This window comes from Pipistrellus hanaki (genome assembly GCF_964339955.1).
Source record: "Pipistrellus hanaki genome assembly, chromosome: 14".
In the NCBI taxonomy this organism is placed as follows: domain Eukaryota; kingdom Metazoa; phylum Chordata; class Mammalia; order Chiroptera; family Vespertilionidae; genus Pipistrellus; species Pipistrellus hanaki.
The window spans coordinates 27,536,894-27,560,680 of record NC_140516.1 but is presented as its reverse complement, the minus strand read 5'-3'; the positions used below and the strand labels follow the sequence as shown (position 1 = coordinate 27,560,680).

The window sequence follows — 23,787 nt, the reverse complement described above, 5'->3', positions numbered from 1 at the left end:
TATCTTTGGCACCCTATACCCTTTACTATCTCCCTACCCCCTTTCCCTTATTAATCATCATGCTGTTGTCTGTGAGTTTTTGTTTGTTTGTCTTGTTTATTCATTTGTTGCTTCCAGTTTTATATACCACATATGAGTGGAATCATATGGTTCTTGACTTTTTCCATTCAACCTATTTCATTTAGTATGATAATCTCAAGATTCATCCATGTCTCAAATGGCAATATTTCATCCTTTTTTAATGGCTGAGTAGCATTCCACTGTCTATAAGTATCACATCTTCCTTAGCCAATCATCTGCTGAAGGACACCTCAGCTGTTTAAAAAAGCGCCTCCAGGAAAGGCCTTCAGCAGAGGTTCTTTCACAAGGTTTGACCTGAGTTGGGTTCCATGTCCATGTTCCTGACATATTCCTGGTGACATCACTGAGCTCCCATTATTCCCCCAAGGACAACACTTTGGGCTTTAATGGCCATTTTAAACAAAATTCACAGATTTTGACTGAAATCTTAAGATTACCTAAACGAATTCTTATCTAGAGACTAAATAATAATTCAATTTAAAGAAGCTTACTTATGATTAATATCAAATTTAAATTTTATTAGTTTATTATTTTACTATTTGCAGTTTCTTCACCCCCAAAAAACTTTTATATATAAAATAGATGCATATTTTTTTAATTATTACTTTATTTTTTAGAGTAGTTATAGGTTTTCAGAAAAGTTGAGCAGAAAGTATAGAGTTCCATATGCATCCCCGATTTTCCCTATCATTAATGTTTTGCATTAGTGTGGTCCATTTGTTACAATTGATGAACCAATATCAGCACATTATTAACTGAAGTCTACAGTTTACATCAGGCGTCATTTTTTTCTGTTATATAGTACTATTCCTTGGACACATGCATATGTCATATATCCACCATTCCAGTATGATAGTTTTTTGTTTTTGTTTTTTTTAAATATATTTTATTGATTTAAACAGAGAGGAATTGAGAGGAACAGAGAGTTAGAAACATCGATGAAAGAGAAACATCGACCAGCCACCTCCTGCACACCCCACAATGGAGATGCGCCCGCAACCAATGTACCTGCCCTTGACCGGAATCGAACCCGGGATCTTTCAGTCCCCAGGCCGACACTCTATCTACTGAGCCAAACCGGTCCCGGCCAGTATGATAGTATTAATGACCAAAAGTATCTCCTTTTCTTCACATATTCATTTTTTCCCTCCCACTGAACCTACCACCATTGATTTTTTTTAACTTTCTGTATATTTTTATCTTTTCCAGAATTTAATATAATTTAATTCGTATAATCTGTAGGCTTTTTGGACTGAATTCTTTGCAATATATATTTAACTTCCTCCATGTCTTTTGTAGATTGTAACTTTTATTGGTGAATCATATAACTTTGTAAGGATCTACCATAAAAGGCTGCATTTAGTCAGAAGAAAATTGATCAAAATGACTCCAAATCTCTTGTTTAGAAATAAATCTTTGCAGAAAAAAGTACAACCCAGTAAAGTTAACTGATATAGAATTTATATGCAAAATACTTAGAACATAATTTTCTAATTATGGGGATGTATAAACTAATTCATAGATAACTAACATTTCACATTAAGTATTTTTTTTGAAAATGTAGACTACAATAAATCTCTCTCAATTAAATACTTTTTAAACATCTTTGCCATTTGAATAATGACTATACTAAAATAACAAAATTTTAGTTTCCAAATGGTTAGAAGCAGTTTTTATAGTATAAATATAGATGAAACAATTATTCTACAATTTAAAATCTACTTTCATTGTTGGGTTTAAGAAGTAACAATAATAGTACATGTTATATGTATCACATAAAACTCCTAATATTTTAAATGTCATGCAGTTTATGATACAAAAGTGTTTGTAAATAGATGCTATAAAATTACACTGGGATTCAATCTGGCTCTATTGCTTTCTTTCTACTATCAAATCTAATTTATATTGACATGTTTGGTTTCAATATATTTGTAAATCAGTGCTGATTAAGAAACTGTTTTTATATCTACTATAGGGGAATTTAATGAAAATAGGAAGGAAAAAACACACTCACTGGAACTCCTATTATTTGTACCTTTGCAATAATTTTAACAGGGTGGTATAATTTTATATATCTAACCAAGAATAACAGTTTTAAAAAGGCATAGTAGATCAGGAGAGAAACACCAGCTCTCCCAGAAATTTTCAGATGGATTGTATATTTTAAATTGATAAAAGAGCAAATGGTTGCACACTGTTTTTTTGTTTGTTTGTTTGTTTGTTTTTACAATTTTTTAAAAGTGTGCTTACTATTAGGAGTTTTGCTTCTATTCAGATCCATGAAGTGTCCTCATCTTGAATACGAGAAATCTTTGGGCCTTAGTCACACACCTTTCCAGTTCAAAATACTATTTGACAGCTAAATCTGCAATCTAGGGTGTGTATGTTTGTTTGTTTCACTTTTTGTTCTTACTGGAGTTTATCTCGTCTTTCTATCTTATTCATTGGCTTTCAACTTTAAAACTATAGAATTAGCTGAAGAACTTATCTAAAATTTCAGATTTCTTTTGGATAATGCTTAATTCTGACAGGTAGGTCCATGGGGTCAGAGTGAGAAATGTCATTTGTAAAATGTCACTCTTTCAATAGTTAAAGAGGCAAAATCTATTATCTTTAAGGCAAGATTTGAATAATGCCATAAAATGGCAGGAGATTTTAATTTCAGGTAAAATCATCTCTCATAGTAGACAATAAATCTAAATTAAAATAGAAAACAACCTTAGCAAACAAGTGATAGTCTCTACATGTGAGTTTATTTTATATTATACTAATAGTTTACATATACCTTTTTTTAAATTCTTTGAAATTAAGAGCAATAGCTCTTTTCTCAAAATCCTGAAGTTCAAACTTATGTGTAGTTTATGATGGTAACATTCCTCAATGTAGGGTAATTTTAATTCTCTTGTATAATGAAATGAAACTGGAATTTTTCATTCACCATTCCTTTGGCCATTTTTATAAAATTTTTTTCATTTTGCAACGTATGTAAAAATAGATTTCTGGATTTTAAATTATGCTTTTTCTCTATTTTTGGAAATTTGTTCAGAAAAGTTGTTAAGTAATTGTCTTTAATAAATATTTTATAAACTATGTCAGATACTGCATTTCCCATTCAAAATCAATATTCACATTTACACTCTATGATCTATTTCAGACGTATTGACCTTTCTATGATATTTACCTTTAAAACTGATGACAAGTGGATCTCAGTGTGTATAAGTCTTAGTCCATCATCCTGAGATGAAGGGCAAATGTCATTCTTCCAAATGATAACTCGACTACGAGAGTTACTGTATTCTAAGGTAATATTAAGTGTTTGAATTACTGTTAGAATTTTGATATTTTTGTCTGGATTAAATAAAAATACATAAAATGTAACTTCTGACTACAACTATTTTACAAAAGATCCAAGTAGGTAATTGCCTGGAAACCTCTTATCAGATAGGAACAGGTGGTGGCCATTGAGAGTGTGCCTCATAGCCTCCAGCAACTGGAAGCACAAGGACCCACCTAGTTGCTATGCCCTCAAGTCTATTGCTGTGTTTCTATAAAGGACATGCTGACTAGGGGCTGCATACAGATAATGACTGAGAAAAGAATTGCTAAGGCAGCGCCTTCCTCGGAGACACAGCATTTCTTTGACATCTCTCTTTGCAGTGAGGATTGACTGATCATTGTGCAGAACCTTACTTGAGTGACAGAGCAGTCACTTAAAGACACAGTAGGAGAGGATGTTCCTATACAATCTTCTCGCCCTCTTTTCCACTCGGTGTCAGAATGCATGAGGTTTGAAGGGTCTCTTGGCCTTAACCTGCTTCCCCCCTCATTTCTCTCACAGCAGTATTTCACGGAATAAAATATTTGCTTGTTAAATCTCATCATGATGTGTAATTGTTGCAGGGCAGAACGGAACTAACACAAGACATTAATGGGATTACAGTTAAAAATTACTATTAGCACTTTGAAATATTTAAATTAAATTAAAAATATTCATAAACATTTATAAAAAGATGAATAAAAATTTAAAAATATTAATCTAGAACTTTAATATATATTAAAATAACCATGAATATATATTAATATATTAAAATGAAGATGAATACACTGAATAGCTTTAATATTTATTAATTTATATGGAGATAAAAAAGAAAATCTTGAGGATGATAGTAAACCATTATTTAAATATTATAACAATGTAAAGCCAACACCGGTTTGGCTCAGTGGATAGAGCGTCGGCTGCGGACTGGAAGGTCCCAGGTTTAATTCTGGTCAAGGACATATACCTTGGTTTCAGGCATATCCCCAGTAGGGGGTGTACAAGAGGCAGCTGATCCGTGATTTTCTATAATTGATGTTTCTAACTCTCTATCCCTCTCTCTTCCTCTCTGTAAAAAATCAATAAAATATTAAAAAAAAAAAAACCATGTAGAAGAGTTAGCCATATGTTCTGGGATATTTTAAACTAATATGAGAAACTGTAATTAACATTTCTTTAAGATATAAGCTTCTACATGGTTACCATCCCTCTTTTGTTCCACATTAATGGTGGACACTTCAAATTCTCTTTACCAATAAGCCCAATCCTTGCCAAGATACCTTTTTTTTTTTTTTTTTTTTTTTTTTTTTTTTTTTAAATATATTTTATTGATTTTATACAGAGAGGAAGGGAGAGAGATAGAGAGTTAGAAACATCGATGAGAGAGAGTCATCGATCAGCTGCCTCTTGCACACCCCCTACTGGGGATATGCCCGCAACCAAGGTACATGCCCTTGACCGGAATCGAACCCGGGACCCCCCAGTCCCCAAGCCGACGCTCTATCCATTGAGCCAAACTGGTCCTGGCCCAAGATACCTTTTAATGATTAATAAGAAAACACTATCACATCTGTCTTAACCCGAGTTTAGCTCAGTTTCTATTGAAGGGTGGCAGAATATATAACCCTAAAATATGACTGTAATTTAGTACATGCCAGTCCAAAATATGCCAGTCTGTACATTATTTTGAGCTGTAGGCACTCTAAAACCAGAAAATTCAGGGAGAGGTTCTCTCTGAGCTCCCCTTCTCTACCTAAAGACAGATCCTCCAAAAGTAACCCAACTGACATAGATCCTCTCCTGAAGAGTTTTCATCAAGTAGAAAATATTGGCTCTTATCACAGGAGACGAGGGAAAAGGTGGCATCATACTCAGACGACCCCCCTTCTCGCCCCCCAGTGCAGGAATTTCGCACTGGGCTTCTAGTCAAATATAATAATAATCTCAACATAAGAATTTTTTAGCATTCACAGTTATCCAAAGATTAATTAACATGTTTCATATAACTGCAAGTTTTTAAAAAGAACTTAGTAAACTTTGTGACAAGGATATTAGATAAAACAAATATTAAATTAGGTTGAATAAATGATCTGTATGGTCTATTTCATTCATAGTATGTTATGACTTTGAGAAGTGAATTTTTATGAGTAAGATTAACCTATTTTACTCTGCTTCCAATGAAAATCAAGTTAAGGAAAATGGTTTAAATTAAGATATGAGACTGCGGATGGATATAGAGAAACAATTGCCCAAGTGGTAACAACTCAAAATTTATAATTATTTATCTGAGGAAGGGCCTATGTAATGATTAAACCTAATACATTGTAAAAAAAAAAATAATAAAGTCTCTTGGAGATGATTTTGAGAAGGCAGGGGTGTTTTAACAGTAAGGGATAAAAAAATGCCATTAATCTTTTAAAAATTTGTTTCAAGGAAAGTAGAGTAAGAATAAATGATGGTTTGTGCATATAAACTCTAAGGTACTGAAATTACTGATATTTCCTTGTCAAAAAGAGAAACTTCACCAAATAAAACTGGATGTATGAATTAAAAAAATATGTTTACAATTCTGAAATTTTGGGTTGTGTATATGCTTCTAAATAATAGGAAGGTTGTTTATAATTATATAAATAAATATTATACAATCGGAAGAGTCATCATTTTCAAAAGTTTTAAGAACTCAGTGTTTCCTTGAAAATGTAAATGTTCATCTAATGACAAATTGATGAAGCAATGTCTTTTTTCTTTCTTTATTGTTGAAAGTATGACAGATGTCCCCTTTCTTTTTTTTTTTTTCCCAATGATCCCCCCCCCCCCCACACACACACACTGCACCTACCCCTCTCCCCCAGGCCTTCACCACTTTATTGTGTCCATATATGTGCCCCTGGTTAGCCTCCATTTAACCCAATTAAATGACGCAGGTAAAGACTGGTTTGAAGAGGTCATGGAATTAATAAAATGAGTCTATTTCAACTATGACAGCTGCTATAGGGAACAAAGAGAACCAAGTGCACTCTTATCTGAGGAATGATGGCAAATTGGGCCATGATAAAAGTAAATCAGTAAGGGCAAATTGCTCTCTCATTTGAGTGTTCTTCTACTCTGAAAAATTGCATAAAGCCAGCCCTTCAGCAAACAACTCCAGTTCACAGGGTTTAATGAAAGACAGAAGCAAATCTTTTCCCAACATGTATAAAATATTCCAATATTATAAATTATAAACAACATAAATAATGTGAGAAATTTCTACTCTTGACAAGCCAAATTATTTCACTTAATATAGGATAGTCTTTGAAAACCCCTTGAATAATTTTACAAACTTCATTTCTTCTTTTTTAAATAACCACTAGCAGGGAGTAAGAAACTTCTTAAATATGAAAAGAAAACAAAGACATAACAATTAAGTGAAGTGAGGGTTTGGTTTTCTGTAGTATTGGTTCTTTTACATTGCTGGGCTAACCTAATTATCTGTCATCAAAAACTGAGCGGGCAAGCTAACACATTCTTCCTCCAGCAAATATTAAAGTATACTTGCTATGAGGTTTATTATTTGTTGGTTGCTACTGTTCTTTGATCATTTTAGAAAAAATAATGACAGATCTGTTGCTATATTCTAGCAATCAAGCAATTATCAGTAGCTCAACAATAACTGTTTTTCATTTTATAAAAAGAATAATGGATTTTGTTTTTATGTCTAGGTGAAACTGGCACATTGGAAAATGTTTTTCAAATAGTAAATGTCACCTCTCAGATCTTTTTGATGGTTTCCACAAAGCTACCGTAGTTCCCCGAAAATAAGACCTAGCACATGGAAAGATAAGACATCCCCTGAAAATAAGACCTAGCGCAACTTTGGGAGAAAAAAATTAATATAAGACACTGTCTTATTTTCAGGGAAACAGGGTAGCTTATAGCTCAAAATTCTCATTTACACTCTGCCATTATGTTTTCTCTTCCCTTTCTTTTTTTTTCAAAATGAAGACAATTAACTTATCTGGAAAATGGAGAAAGTAATTAATTGTAATCAAATAACCAAACATTAGCTCAAACTCCAGAAAGGTTTAGTTTGGAATATGTGATATTAATACTTGACACATAAAAAAAAAACACTCTAAAAATTTAAAACATACCAAAATGTCCATTTGAGATTTGCTCCATATTCAAAGGAAAAAAAGTATTAATTCTCTCATTATTTTAAAAAGATTGTGTTCTGTTTCCCTAACATTATTTTAAAAGTTAAAAAAATGTTTCTTTACTATTTACACCATTAGCTTTGGTTCTGTTATTGTGTATTAATAAAAACCGACTCGTTTTAGAATGACTGCAGCAGCTAAAATCTCTAACTTGCCGAAAATTACACACGTACTGCCAGTTCTCCACCAGCATCACTTTCTCTTTCTCTCTTTTTGTAGAATTGGACAGGGCTGCCTGGTAAGCAACAGCACTTCTCTGCTGTTCCATGAAGTGCCTGGATTCTCAGGATAAAAAGTGAGCTGGTATACAATTTGCAACTCCCACCTCACTTGCTTCAAAAAAATCTCTGGTTGAAACTTCTGCCTCTTTTCCCTTCCCTGGGACCGAAATGACTATGACTGGAGGTATTTTGAACTATGCTAAAGGTGGAAGAGCCTAAATTTGCCTGGGTCTCTGAATGACTGCATGGAAGACTATCATCAACCTGAACACTCACTTAAGACTGTCATGTGAGCCAAAAACATGTGAAACAAAACATGTTTTTGTTTTGTTCTCTACCAGCGGTCGGCAAACACAGTCAACAGAGCCAAATACCAACAGTACAATGATTTAAATTTCTTTTGAGAGCCAAATTTCTTAAACTTAAACTTCTTCTAATGCCACTTCTTCAAAATAGACTCGCCCAGGCTGTGGTATTTTGTGGAAGAGCCACACTCAAGGGGCCAAGAGCTGCATTTGGCTCATGAGCCACAGTTGGCTGACCACTGCTCTAAACCATTAAAACGTAGGCCTTTATTTTTATAGTAGCCTAACCTTCCCTAACCATTTTATTCAGAGATTTAAAGACTTAATGACTGGCTAACCCAAAAATAAGGTAATTGTGTGAGGTTAAGAATTTAGTTCAAAGTTCTAAAAGAAAAGAATACTTTATCTTTAGAACCTCTCTTTAACACCTACTCATTTGGTGAAATCTAGCTTTTCCCGAGTCATTGAAAAAGTCAATACTGAAATGCAGACATTTCTGAGATGCAAAAACCAATCCCCATCTCACAATGCTATGCAATTTGAATCACTGCTTTCCATGCTTAACTCAGAAGCATGCTCCTTCCCAAACCCTACAAAGAATAAACATCTTGCATTAAAATTTTGTGTCCTGCCAAATTTGATCACATAAAACAGAAGTTTTTCTACCAGAAGCAATCCTAAAGGGGAAGTAAAATTTTACCTCTATCCTTGGGATTTTTTGGCTAGACCTAAGTATTAAACTGACATTAGACCAATTAATAGGAGAAAGTAAATAAATTTATGAGGATTTTACATGACATGAGAGTCCCCATAATGAAATGAAAACTCAAAGAAATGAAAGAACTACATGCTTTTATATTAAGGTGAACAAAGAGAGGCTATTGTGGCAAAGTAACTAAACCATGTAGAGAGGCTAAAGGGAGATAAGAGTGATTTTGAACAAGGCCTGCTTATACAGAATTCTCTTAGCTTTGACTCCCCATTAGATAATGTTTTGTTTTTTTTTTCTCCTGGTGTAGGAAAGGCATCTTTCATACAGGAGTTTTAAACCTTCTGTTTTCAGCGTGAGAAGAGGAGATTAGAATGCCCTTCTTGCATCTGTGATTTTTAAGTGCTTTTAGCTCAAAATAATCTTTATGCCAAAATGGCACAATTAGGGGTGGCATAGTCTGCCATCCACCAATTCTTACACAAGGGATCACCCTGATAATCAGGTATTAATAACACTGGCATCGCTGGAAGTTATGTGCATCCAGCTGAAGCATTAAATGGATTTGAAAACAATAAGAAGGAAGGATATACATGGGATTTCCAGCAACCATTCTATATTTTTTCCCATTTAAAAAGGAGACTGCGTAGGCCCTCACAGCAGAGTGAAATGGTGTAGATATTTTGCCAAAGCTAGTAGCTGAACATATAAAAAAATAATCACACAAGAATAAAAATATTCTACCATGAATACTGTTTTAAAATGACAAACTGGGGATTACTGCAATATAAATGAGAAAAGTTTCTAAAAAGAGTAATCAATTATTCAATTAGTTGTTTCATACTAATAAAATATTGACCAACTACATTAGTTGAAATGGTGCTAACATGATAGGTAAGCCCTTATATTTCTTGCTTACATAATAATTCACTGAGGGCATCCCTCGTTAGGGATTTCTCCTCCAAGTTGTGATTCAGAGGCCTAAGCCCCTTTTACATCATATTCCCATTACTGCCAACATATGCCTCCCAACGTTTCCTGGGATTTTTCCATTTCACTCATCCAACAGGGGAAAAGGTTAAATCAGGCCAAGAAATTGTAAGTCCCTAATGTCCTCATTTTATTGGCCAGGACTCAAAGTCACCTGGCTCCATATAGCAAGGGAAGCAGGGAAATATGGTCTAGCTGTATGCCTAGGAGGAATAAGAAAAGATTTAGGAGGTATCCAGTAACTCTCTGCACTGTACCTCTCCAAAATTCTTTAAAAAACATCATAATTAGTAAATAATAACTATATGATTGATAAAAAAATAATCATCAACCTTATGTTTTAGATAAAATTATGCCTACATAAACACTTAAATGAAATTCTTTGCATTTATTCAGAAAGCAGTATACTCTGCCAATATGTCATTAATTTATTTTTATAATTTTTGTATACTTTTCAAAAAAAAGTTGATTTCAGAAAGGGAGGGAGAAGAAAAGAGATGATTCAAAAAAATCATTGATTGGCTGCCTCTTGCATGTACACGGCATGTGCCCTTGATCGGAATTGAACCAGGGACCCTTCAGTTTACAGGCTGATGGTCTACCTGCTGAGCCAAACTGGCTAGGGCTGCCAATATTTAATATGACGTTTTATTACCCCAATTTCTGGGTGTCTGATAGAAAACAAAACATGTACTCAAGGAATTCTGACTCTATTACAGCAATTATATTGATTCTTTTGTAAAATTCTCTTCATAAACTGCAGGATGAAACAAGACTGCAAAATTACCTCTATGTATCGGAATGAAAAATAACCTAGGATAGTCAGGGCACTATCTATAATTATTAGATATGTTCTTCTGGAAGGTAAAAAAAATTTCTTCCCCATGTGATCATGTGACTACTCTTAATTTCAGCACCAATAATTGGCTAGCTGCTGCTTCTATAAGTTAACAACTTTATTAATAGAATCTATTTGCAAAGAAGGTAAGAAATGGTAAACTACTCATTGAAAAATTATTTTTAAATGGTGGAATTAAATGAAGACAATCTGAAAAAGAAAGCTAAATGAGCAATGCCCTAATGAGATCTATTACGTTAGCCATAATACCACAATGTTTTAGCTGGGAAAGTGAAGGAGCAAGGAATATTTCTATTACTAAGGAAATGAACTCCAAATGAAAGCCTGGAGATAAGGAACACCATTTTTTGAGTTTAGTTAAAGAGAAATTGTTATGCACTACGCCACTTTTCTCTTCTCTTGAGGTTTCCAAGGAATAAGTAGATTTGGGATGAGAGGTTTTGGAGAACCAAGAGAGACTTTATTGGGCTGAAACTGCAAGGGATGTTTGGACCCACCTCAAACAGTAAGAATTTTTTTTGTGTGTGTATGTGTGAGCATCTACTACGTAAGTTGGTGAGAAATAAGAGTTTACATTCATTTTGGTTCTTGAGAAGACCAAAACATACACATTCAAGTACATTCTCCAATAGCAGAAAACTGTATGTTCCACATAAAAAAATTGGAGGTTACCATGTCAGCACAAAAGGGAGGAATTTGGTAATAATAGACACAATGGAGGAAATGACCTTAAACATAGATTGATTTTTTAAAAAATTAATACTATTTTAAATATGCTTTACATCCCAATGGTTTACAGGTGCATTACGTACAATTTTTCTGGTAATTATATTACATAATTTTAGTGCTTGAATGTTGTATGGACAGCTTTTAACCAAAGCAGAAAACTACTTGGTTGAGTGTGGTAAATATTCCCAGGTGGATCACTTACCTCCTCCTTCAATATCTTACCCCCTCATCTAGCTTAATATTTTAAAGTAGTACTTATAAATTATCAGAGCAATAAAGTCTAAATTCTAGAATATGATAAAGTGTTCTCTTATATAGTATTTTCTTCTAACTTGTTTCTAGATAGACTAACCTACTAAAATATTCTGGAATTCAATACATCTCCCACATTCCTCATTTATACTTTGTATATGCTGAGTCTTTGGAATGCAACATATTTCCACATTTTTATTGAGTGACTTATCTCTATTTTCCTTCAAGATACAGCTCAACACTATATTGATCATGTTCATTCACAGTTACTAGTAAGTGTGTCTCCAGCATGCTTCCTTAACTGTGAGCTTCTATTATTGTATTTCCATAATGTATTGTCATTTTCATACAGTCCTTTATTTCCACCCATGGTTGAAAACCTCTGGAATATAATGGCTGGCTGCCTTTTAAAGCTATGGCCAGAATAAGTGAGTAGTGAATATGTAGTATATAGTGGGTCTCTTTCAAATGTCTGTGAGAAAACTAACTCCTGTGGGTTCTAACATACTAAGAAAAGTAGGTTAATGTTTTAAGTTGAAGATAAAAATAAAACAATGAAGAAGGGGCTATTGGGAGAGAATTTGATTTAGATCAGGCCCTAGAGGGAGGTCTTTCTCTGGGGATTAGTGTCCTGACAAGAAGAGACAGCAGAACCCCTGCTCACTTTCTCCCACTTTCCCCCTCGTGAGCGCAAGTGAGAAGGCTGCCATCTATAAGCCAGGAAGAGAGTCCTCACCAGAATCTGACCATGCCGGCACCCTGACCTCAGACTTCCAGTCTCCAAGACTGTGAGAAAATAAACATCTACTGTTTAAGACACCCAGTTCATGATATTTTATCATGGCAGCCTGACTGACTAACAGTGTACAGACAAACCCTGTAGCTATAAATAGGTAATAAACATTATACACATATACACATAGTACTCTCTCTGTATGTCTCTTTTTCTCTTTCACTGATTTTTGGGGAAATAGCATTTCTGAAACAGGCCCAAATTGGGTAATATATTGTGGCTGCCAATAGTAAGGAACTAAATGGCAGCTTCTTACCACTGAGACCATAAGTCAGTTATATTTCAAACTCTCAAACACAATGCTGTATTTTTCAAAGCTTGCTTTAGTCATTTAGAAAGGACCCATTCTTCATCAAAGCATTAGTAAGACTCATAAATTTCAGTGAACTGTTATTTTACCTATATTAACTTTTAAAATAAATATAATGTTATGTTAATTTAGAGAAGCTTAGACTAGAATTGGGAGGTCACTTCATTGATAACCTCATATATATCACATCAATTTTTAGAGGCCAAAACAAAGCAAAGCGCTTTATTAACTACAAAACCCAATAGGAGTCCTACCTGTATTCCTCTTGTGTGAAACGTGGGATTTCTCCGGGATGTAAGACGAGGATTTTCACTACGGCACTGCTGGACATCACAGGCTCGCCATCATCAAACGCAATAACCACCAGCTTAAAAAGTAATAAAATTCACGCTAAAGTTATTAACAACAAAATACATTCTCATTTTTCCGTGTGTGCTTTTAATCCAAGACTGCCTGATTCTAGGAAGCAGAACACTGAGTACCAAGTAGCAGGCAATGTCCTAATGTATGCTTCCTGTATTATTTAATCTGCACAAAATCCCGCCAGGTAGATGTTATTATTTTAATTTGTGAGATGATATAGCTCAAATAAATTGAGTTACTAACTCTATGATAATTAAAACTACCAGTAAAACAGTTATGTTATAATATATCTCCCAATGATTAACTCTTTTTCATAATTTCACTGGTGCCTACAGTGAAAACATGTCTTTCTAGGCACTAACACATTTAAAAAAGTGTTAATTTTAGTCACATCAATAGCAAAAAATTAATTAGCTTACATATATTAGAGAATTAGTTCTTCCAAAGAGAATTAATTGTCTGCAAAATTATAGGCCAGAAATACTTACTCTGGAGGATAAAATTAGAAATGTTTATACTTTAACACACTTTGAAATACTCTCACTTAAAAACAATTACAAGATATAAAACCAAGTTTACAGCAGAAAATGTTCAAATAATGCAAACTAAAAAAAGCTTAAGTCTTAAGTATAATAGCTGTATGAGGTTATTATTAAAATAACTTTTATGATTTACCATTTTCTTTGATAACCTTTATCTAGAAGAATTTTAGTGTTTATTATAAGAAATGCTAAATATACTCAAAATTTTGTTTCTCCAGAATATAAGTTTGAAAAGCTACATATTACTAATCTAAATTTATTCAAACTAGGTCATCAAATCATAACCAAGAGTCATCTGAGAGCCATGATTTAGCTTTAGATTTCAATCTTACAAAGAAAGTAATTATTACAAATACTGATAAAATTATGTGAGACACAATATTTACTGATAGTTGCAATGTTAACTGATGAGTATTTGATTGAAAAAAAATGGTGACTATTATGAGAATAATCAAACTGTGTCGGATGCCTTTACTTATATTAGGGTTTAGACTGGTATATTTTGAATTATATCAGGTAATACTGGGGTGGGCGTTATGTTTTCTGTGCATAAGGGCTGTAAACCTTTTAAGTCAAACAAGCAACTCAGGCACAGAGCTGTTTGGTTTCACACAGAAACATGCGCTTTATTACACCACTAACTCTTTGCAGAGCCAAAGGCTTTACTCGCAGTGAAAAATTTAATTCTAAGTAACTATAGAAAATGGAAACATTCAAACATTCAACAAAATAGATTACTTAGGAGAATAGGGAGGGCTAGTATTATTCCACATTTTCTGGAAGTATAACAAATCATGAGTACATAAACTTGATCCAGCAATTCTGCCTGAAGTTATTTAAGGGATGGGGGAGGGGGGAAAGCAAGTGGCAAATGATAATTGCAAAAGGAGTTTCACGAGAGCAAAGATTAGATAACAAAAAAATTAGAAAAAGCCTAGTTATCCAACAACAAGGTATTAAACAAACGAAGAGGATAGCATATTTCTACAATAGAATATTAAAAAGAATTATTTTTTGCCTAGATTTTACCTTTTTCATACTCTTAACTGAAACAGATTTAAAAAAAGTATCAAGTGCTATATTGAAACTTGTTTTTAAATATGAACTAGCACTATGTATATTGATGTAAAACAATGTTAATTTACTCAGGTTTTCAGCTTGTACTGCCTGGTATGTCTGTGTAAGAAGCCAATTTCTGTGTATTGTTACAGTTTCAGTTTATTTATATTTGATGTTTTGTAGAACTCAAATATAACTATACTTAATGAACCAAATAAAATGGCCTCTGCATACTTGTTGCACATGCCTGCACAGTATCTACTGCCTTGTTGGGTTTATTCATTGTATCTTCTGCAGAAATGCTAAATCCTTTCCTTTTAAAAAATTAACTTGTTTGGATATGAAGGTTAAAAATCTCCACTGTTTGCCATAGGTGAGTACTTTCTAAAATAAAGTTTTAAATGGTGGTAGTGCTTTTAAAAAAAGCAGTATAAATAATATGACCATGTTACTCAAAACATATATTTGTATTTAAATAGAAATATATCATAAGGATAGAGAGTAAAATGGTAAATTCTAGTTATCTCCAAAGTGTGAAATATCAAGTGATTTTTTTTTCTTTTTATTGAATTGTATTTTCAAAGTGTCAATGCAGTTAAAATGTATGTTTGTAATTTTAAAATATTAAAAAGAAAAAGAGAAAAAGTATGGTCATCTGTCAAACCAAACTTTCAATAAAAAATTAAGCATCTAGATAAGTAAGAAAAACTAACCTTAAAAATGGTCGTAGGTTCTTCATTAAGATTGACTCGAGTGATTACTGTTCCAGAATCTTCTTCTACATCAAAAATACTGGCAGGATAAGGAGACTGGACACCATCTACTCTATACCTCACACGACTTGCAGGTAATCCCTACAATAAAATTATATATTATTAATTTACAGTCACACAATAAACACAAAATATAGTGAAAATGTTAAAACCATTTTTTTTTAAAGCAAGGCCTTTAAAAGTGAAAAAATCACATTTCAATTTCCCATAATTCCAGATTCAGAGGTAGCATAATCTTCATTTCATTCCAATAACTCAGTCTGAATTAGTGAAGAGTTTTTACTACATGTCATTTACAATTTTGGAAAATAATAAATTAATGGTTGAATTGGCTATCCTCTCTTCCACTTGTCTTTACTTTTATGAATTTCAGCTTACTCCCTAAACACTGTATATGCTAAATATTCCTTCAAAAAGATTCCTGAGTACAGTAGTGGAAAAGTGAAACCATCTATCTTAAGGAAAATTCTCCCCACCCCTTTTTTTCTAGATTGGGTGAACATAAAACATCATCTCTTCCCTACTTCTCAGCTTCGGTGCTTATATTCCATGTTAATTCCTATCATAGTTAATACATTGATATGGAGCTCTCCTTTAAAATAATGATGGAATCCTCTGAATTTTTCTAATAAATAAATCCTCATATTTAATATTGTTCTGTATTTTTATGAAACTGTATTTTTCATTCTTTTAGTATCAAATAAAGATGACTTGAACTAGAGCTAGTAATTAGCAACCCTATCCTTTCTGTCTTAAAATCTTCCAATTTTTCTTAGGATAAAACAAGTCATCTTGACACTGTCTTTATGCACACCAGACTGAATACAATCTGCCCCAGGTTTATCTCCCTACCTCCTTAGAAAATTGCCTCCTTTGTTTTTTAAAACTTATTTCCCCACTCCTACTTTTGAGCCTAATTCTTCTGTCCAGAACATAAAATCTAATGTGTTCTTACACCATTAGAGTTCTTATACAATCTATAGTGCTCTTACACTATATACTGCATAATGCAATAAATCTGAGTTACACATCATTAAACAAAACTGATATTTTTAGTGATTGCAAAAATCATAGATGCATAGATTATTTTCTATATGGTTCAGAGGATTTCTAAGAATTTACTTAACTAAAAATGTGGTTACATTGTTCCCAAGTTTTCAATTTCAAACCCATCAATATCTGGTCATAGATACTCATTCATAGCTATTCACATTCATCTCTCAAGATGCTAGGCAATGGTGAGAAACACATGCTTATGTACTATGGGCCTCATATTTGGTCAAGTGGGGAGGACAGAAGGTGCACAGAAAAACACAATTTTCTCATATTTCTGATAAAGCTATCAGAATCATGGATGTACTAAATGAAGGTGCTAGAACTAGAGCACAGATTTTCAGAGTTATAGTCAAGTGGACTTCATACCTCTCTACATAGACACTTACATAAGAAAATGTGATATGCCTAAAAATAGTTTGATTTGTAGATATTACAGTGGTTGTGTTATATGTGGAATATGATCTGTTATATTATTTGAGTATTAGAATGACAAACTAAAACAATTTATGTGTCAAGATTTGGGACATTTTGTTTTAAACTCAAAGGGATAAAAGTAGATATGTATCATTATTAAGTGGAATACATGGAAGATGTCTATTTAAACAAAATATCCTGTAAAAATTATTTAAAATATGTACATACAGGGATTTGCAAAAATAGGTTTACTGTTTTGAAACAGGTTTCAGTATGTGAAACATGGAGTTTGTTCCTGTATTATTATTTATTAATTGCTCTATTGTTTTCTATAGAAACAACTGTAAACCTACTTTTGCCCATTTGTGCACTTATTTGGGGATATTGTAAATACCCTATTAGCATGGTAGTTTCATGAAAACTTTATTTCCCAATTTGACTATGTCATGGATGACACCAGAGTTACTTCCAGAATCCAGGCATTGGTATCCTAAAGTTCAGAAATGATGAGGCTACAAGCACTGTCCCAGACCAGAGGCAAAGTGAAGCATTTTTGCCATGAAAGCAAGACTGAGGAGGAAATACCGCAGTAACCAAAATCCGTGTGCCTGACATTCACTAAGTGTTTTCATTTTTCATTAAGTACAAGCACCAATCCACTGAGGCGATCTTAATGTTCTTATATGGAAATGAGGTTCACAGAAGTTAAGTAACTTCTTTATGTAACTTAAGTCTTAAAGGATTATGTGGACAATATCATTTTTCCTAGTTAAACACAAACACCAACACTAGTAACATTAGTCAATAACTTAATGGGACTCTGGGGATATTTGCCAACCCTAATAGCCCCAAAGAACAACATGATTTATGACATCTATTAAATGAATGAATTAATTTGTTTGTTTATGTATTAGGCTTCTTTCCAAATACAATTTGGAATAGTCTGTGACTTATTTAAATATTGTGTGGTCTCCAAAGTGTGAAAGGCATGATTTCAACACTATGATGTCCTTTTATCTACTAAATTTGATATATAAAAAACTCAATAATATTAATATGAGACAAAACTACTGGAAGAGTAATTTATTTAGTACATATGTAGTAATTTGGTGTTATACTGAGATGATACTCCGAGCCTGGCAATTTTTCTAGATATGGGAATATGATGGACAAAAAAAATTAAAAAATCCTGTAACAATGTTGCTTATGTTAGTTTTTTTTAAAGGTAACATATTTCTATACAATAATAAGGCATATATAACTAATATAGCTGAGTAAATATAAAATTATATGAAGAAAATATAACCTTGAGATTTCAAATATTTTCTTTATTAGTTAGTACTTTTTACTTTTAATTTCCATTCTTTTTAGTGTCAAACACAGTATGTTTTGACTTAATGATGGTGAGAATGTAGTTAATTACTACAGAAGGTAATTGCAGATCTGTATGAAAGATGTTCTAAACCTGCAAACATAAGGAATTTCAATGAGACTATAATGGACTAAAATAATAAATGCTTATTATCAGGGGATATCTGGATTTAGTCATTTTTCTTAAATACATAATTACCAAGAAATTGCTCACACCCATGTAATTTTCTTCATAATAATGGCAATCGCATTTTGTCAGGAAATACTAACCCTATTATTATCATTACACACAAACATTAGGTAATTTCTTTTCAAGTACACAGAGTTCTCTCTCTGACATGGTTCCCAAAATTGTTTCTCCCAATGTCTTTGAAATCAACTAATCTGATGTATTCTGTAACAATACAGTTTAGCATCAGGGAGTACTATAAAGTGGTTTGATTCGTTGTTGTTGTTGTTCACTCATTATGACAGTCATTAAAAAAAATTCTATTGCATTTAACTAGATGTTAAGGTATACTTAAGAATAGAAGAAACTGCAACAAAAACTGTCCATATAACCATTGAGAAGATCATGTACTTTTCTTCCTTCCTCTCCCCAATCCTGCTTTTAAACACCTGAAGTGACCACTATGCTTTGATAACACAGTGAGTTGAAGCTCTTAAAGGCAAGGTCTTTATGCCATATATCATTGACTTAACATTATGTCTGCATATAGTTCAATTTCTACAGATACTGTAGTCACACAGCTACTAAAAATTTTAAGACATATTTGCTTCAAGATTATTTACCACTAACTCTTTTGGGAAATGTTGGTTTTTTTTTCAAAGGTAAGCATAAGTCAATCCCCTAAAGACATCAAATCATATATTTATTTTAACATTCCTTCATTTGGATACATTTTTTAAATGTATAAGTTAACAGTGGGGGCATATTTAACTTCCTTTAAATTAGATTTTACTAAAATCTTTGTACCTGTGGTCCAAACAAAATAAAATTTCCTTTACACAAACCAACTTCCAAAACCAAGGGAACTTAAAAATAAAGATGAACTTGAACTAGGGCTAGTAATTAGCAACCCTATCCCTTCTGTCTTAAAATCCTCCCATTTTTCTTAGGATAAAACAAAACATCTTGACACTGTCTTTATGAATACAATCTGCCTCAGGTTTATCTCCCTGCCTCCTTACAAAATCGCCTCCTTTGTTTTTTAAAACTTTTTATTTTCCTCCTCCTTTTGAGCCTAATTCTTTTGTCCAGAACCATCCACACAAAATCAGACTCATCTCGTATGGTTTTACAGCACCCTAAACATTTATTCCTTAAATATTTTCTAGTTACCATTTTTATTTACTTGATTAATTTGTAATTAACTTCTATATCTTTATATTTGGAATTCTAAGGCTAGAAAATGTGAAAACTTCAATCCTTAACACATATTGTAGTGCCCTTAAATATTGCGGGGTTTTTATTTTGTTTGGACCACATGTACAGAGACTTAAGTAAAATATAACCAATAATTTATGGAACATTTTCATCAATGGATCTGCTAGGCATATTTATTTCTCATTTCGTTATGTCAATTTATCCTCACATCTTGTTCTTACTTAGTATAACCTCCTCTTTTTCAAAAATGGCAACCATTTTAATGCATTTAAAGAGTAGCTTTTAACTACACTGTTGTAGTGTACTGCATGATTGTTCAGCAAATATTCCTTTTTATTTTTTTTAACTCTACTTATTGCCCTACTGACTTTGGGCTTGGCCACATGACTTGCTTTGGTCAATGGAAGCTGAGGGACTGTGACACACAGCCAAGTTATATGGGATCATGCGGCTAAGCAAGTTCTTTTGTGATCCTGTCCTTCACTCTGTGAAGAGCAGGTGGCTCAGTAAAGGATTCCCGAGGAAAGAAGCTCGTGAGATTGACAGGAACTCAACCTTCAGTCTGAATCCAAGACCAGCCAACCCAGCTGCTTCAAATAATATACTTTTTTTTTTTTTATAATGAACTAATAATATTTTGGTATTCTTTACTCTGCCGCATGTGGGTGGGTAAATTAACTGGTATTACTGTGTGCATTTTTGCTTTTTTTTTAACTTTATATAATGGTATTTATTTTATTTTATTTTTTTTTACTATTCTGTTATTAGATTGCAATCTTGTTATGTGTTCATAAAACCCTGCTGTACTAGAAATGCACAGGTTTCTTCACTGTTAATAAAGACCCCAGGTATATGGGAATCCTTTTGATGTCAGAGTCCATCTGTAACTATTAATGTTCCTGTCACTGAAATTTCCTTGAATGCTTTGAAATCTGGGTCCCAAAGAAATATTTTCACTTCCATGTTCATTGAAGCATTATTCACAACAGCCAAATTGAAGAAATAACTTAAATATCCGTAAGTGAAAGAGTGAATAAAGAATATGTGGTATAGCCGAAACTGGTTTGGCTCAGTGGTAGAGCATCGGCCTGCGGACTGAAAGGTCCCATGTTCGATTTCAGTCAAGGGCATGTACATTGGTTGTGGGCACATCCTCGGTAGGGGGTGTGCAAGAGGCAGCTGGTCGATATTTCTCTCTCATCGACGTTTCTAGCTCTCTATCTTTCTCCCTTCCACTCTGTAAAAAATCAATAAAATTTATATTTAAAAAAACAGAATATGTGGTATAGCCTGGTTGAGTGTGGCTCAGTGGTTGAGCATCAAGTCATGAACCAGGAAGTCACGGTTTGATTTCTGGTCAGGGCACATGGCCAGGTTGCCGTCTCAGTCCCCGGTAGCAGGAGGCAGCCCATCAGTGATTCTCATCATTGATGTTTCTATATCTCTCTCTGAAATCAATAAAAATATATTTTTTTAAAAAAGAAGGAAAAAAGAAAGAACTTGCAAGGTGTATTATTATAAAATATTTAAGACATATTTGAGTAAACCAAGAGATGGGACAAAGCAAATGTATTTTTTCACTCCAGCTAGACACTCTTGATTCACTTTTGATTGTGCTTTTATTCTGTGATACTCAACCTTTGGTCCAATCACTGTTAATTCTTCTCTATCAATGGATTTTAAGTATTTATATTTCCCCCATTTTCATTATCAACCTTTTCCTTTTCCTCCTTAAATGAAAACAATAACTGCTAACTCATGTCCTGGTTTCATTTATCTCATTCGATGATAAAAGTGTATCACAGGAAATTAATTGTTCTAATATATAGCTTTAATTTTGCCTCTGCCCTGTTTGTAAGTCATTAGTAAGCTTCTTCTTCCGATATAATAAAATGTATTCCATACAACATGTCTTCCACATTTCCTGTCCCCAGATGAGTGGCTAAAAACATCCTTAATACATTCTTTTAATAGCTAACATTCATTGAATCAGTTCAAATCACAGCACACAGATTCAGGAACAACTGATGAATGTTTGGACTGCAATTTTTGGATAGTTTTTCTAGGCTGATTTCTTCTACCCTCACTTAAACGAATCCCCTACACTTTTAAAAGTTGAATTCTGACCCAGAGCAGCTCAGACCATACCAGGGAATCTTCATTCCATGGTACCTTTCATATACACTCTCATGGCTTCATCTCTTTTCTTTCTTGCTATAGTCTTATTTGTGAAGTCTGCACTCAATGCTTTCTGATTGATTTATTCGTTCAGTAAGTACCATGAAGTGTTTCTATTGTGGCAGGCACAAGTTTGGTTGTAGTCTACCCCCTAAGAATAGCTATCATTTAAGGAAATGGAATAATTGTAAAATGGTTCTCAATGAGACCAAGAGTTACCACGGCCTGGCTCTGAGGGTGTGAAGGCAAGAACCCAACTCCTGAGAAACCAAGCTATTATTATTATTTTTTTATTGATTTCAGAGAGGAAGGGAGAGGGAGAGAGAGATAGAAACATCAATGATGAAAGAGAATCATTGATCAGCTGCCTCCTGCACACCCCCTACAATGGAGTTGGGACCTTAACCCAGCATGTCCCCTCACCAAGAACCAAACCATGACCTCCTGGTTTACAGGTCGATGCTCAACCACTGAGCCATACTGGCTGAGTCAAGTTACCCTTTCAAAGGCTCTGTTCTCATTTTCCCTGACAAAAAATTCAAAATAAAGGAAATCATTTAAGCCATCATTTTAGCTGATAAGCATGGCGGTTTCCTAATTACAAGAGCAACTTTTACATCACTAACAGTTGAAATCTAATATTGATTTCAAGTAATTTTAACATTATCATTATTCTTGAAATAAATCTATATGCTATAAAAAGGATTCTTAGGATACTTCACATGGCCTTTTGTTGACATTAGCCATGTATTAACTTTCTCATAAAGCCTTCCCTTTGATACTCATTTACACTTTCAAACCTAATTATAACTCATTGTCAATGTAAAGATCAAGTCCCAAGTGTTTCATGGTGTGCTTTCAAATGAAGTATTTAAGACCGAAGGGACTAAGACTGGGCTTATAGCTCCTCAATTTGCACGAGCTGACATGCATCATGAAAATAGTTCTTGATTACTTCCTTAACACCTTTGATGTGAGGAAAACAAACAAACAAACAAATAAACAAAAAAACCACTGTGCTGAGTATATTCCCCCACATGCTCCTGGGTCAGCAATTTGCCTTGTAGGCAATGATGTTTAAAACCAAAGTTTTTGCAACATTGCTAGCAATAACCTAAATCAATACAGCATCGCAACACAAGTCAGTATGTGGCAAGTGGTGAAAAAATAGAACTGTGGAGATGTCATTCAGAAATGATGAAGGACCGCTTATATTATCTGGAGATAAAAATACAATCTTATAACACCCCTGGATCTGTATAATTTTAATTCTTGCACAAAAAGCAAGCAGTAAATCATGGATAAAGATGCTTCGTCGTTGCTTTCATTTTACTGTGATGCCATCTAATAATGGATTGAATCAGAATAACTATTTAAAGGTTAAGCATTTTGAGCACCATAATTATCTGCCATTATTTGGTGATGACATGACATTTTAATAAAACACAAGGTTTGAATCATAAAAGAAAAACCTGAACCATGTTTTTCACTCTCTAGAGATCAACAAAAGTGCCCTTGAGTGAGTGAGGAGAGTGTTAAAAGCCACCTGTGAACATACTTTAACAATAATTCCTCTGGTAGCTTGTCTGAACTCTGAGGACTAGTATAGCTCTCAGAATCTCCAAAAGGGGGGGGAAATGCCTCATACTGCAATTATTTTCCTTTTAGAGAAATCCTCAGTGTGTGTGGGGGAAGTATAGTGAGAATATTTATTGATTTTTCAGCCAATTACTATTGAGAGAGAACATACAAGATCTTTTTTATGAAATGTATAATATTTAATTCATAAATCAATATAAAAAATGAAAAAGGAGTCTTCAAATGTCTAAATAATTCCTACACCAATACAGGCAAACATGAGAGTTTGTTTAAATTGCTAATAT

General features: G+C 33.5%; 1 protein-coding gene across 1 annotated transcript in view; it reads right to left on the bottom strand.

The window, feature by feature from the left end:
* Positions 1 to 23,787, bottom strand: part of PCDH15 (protocadherin related 15) — a gene marked incomplete at its 3' end in the record, with an annotated part of 622,267 nt that overhangs the window by 107,664 nt on the left and 490,816 nt on the right. The window contains exons 24-25 of the mRNA XM_084903437.1: positions 15,439 to 15,579; positions 13,016 to 13,128 (exon numbers count right to left, since the gene is read on the bottom strand). Of these exons, the coding sequence (XP_084759563.1) occupies positions 13,016 to 13,128; positions 15,439 to 15,579 (254 nt within the window). The remainder of the gene's footprint in view (positions 1 to 13,015; positions 13,129 to 15,438; positions 15,580 to 23,787) is intronic.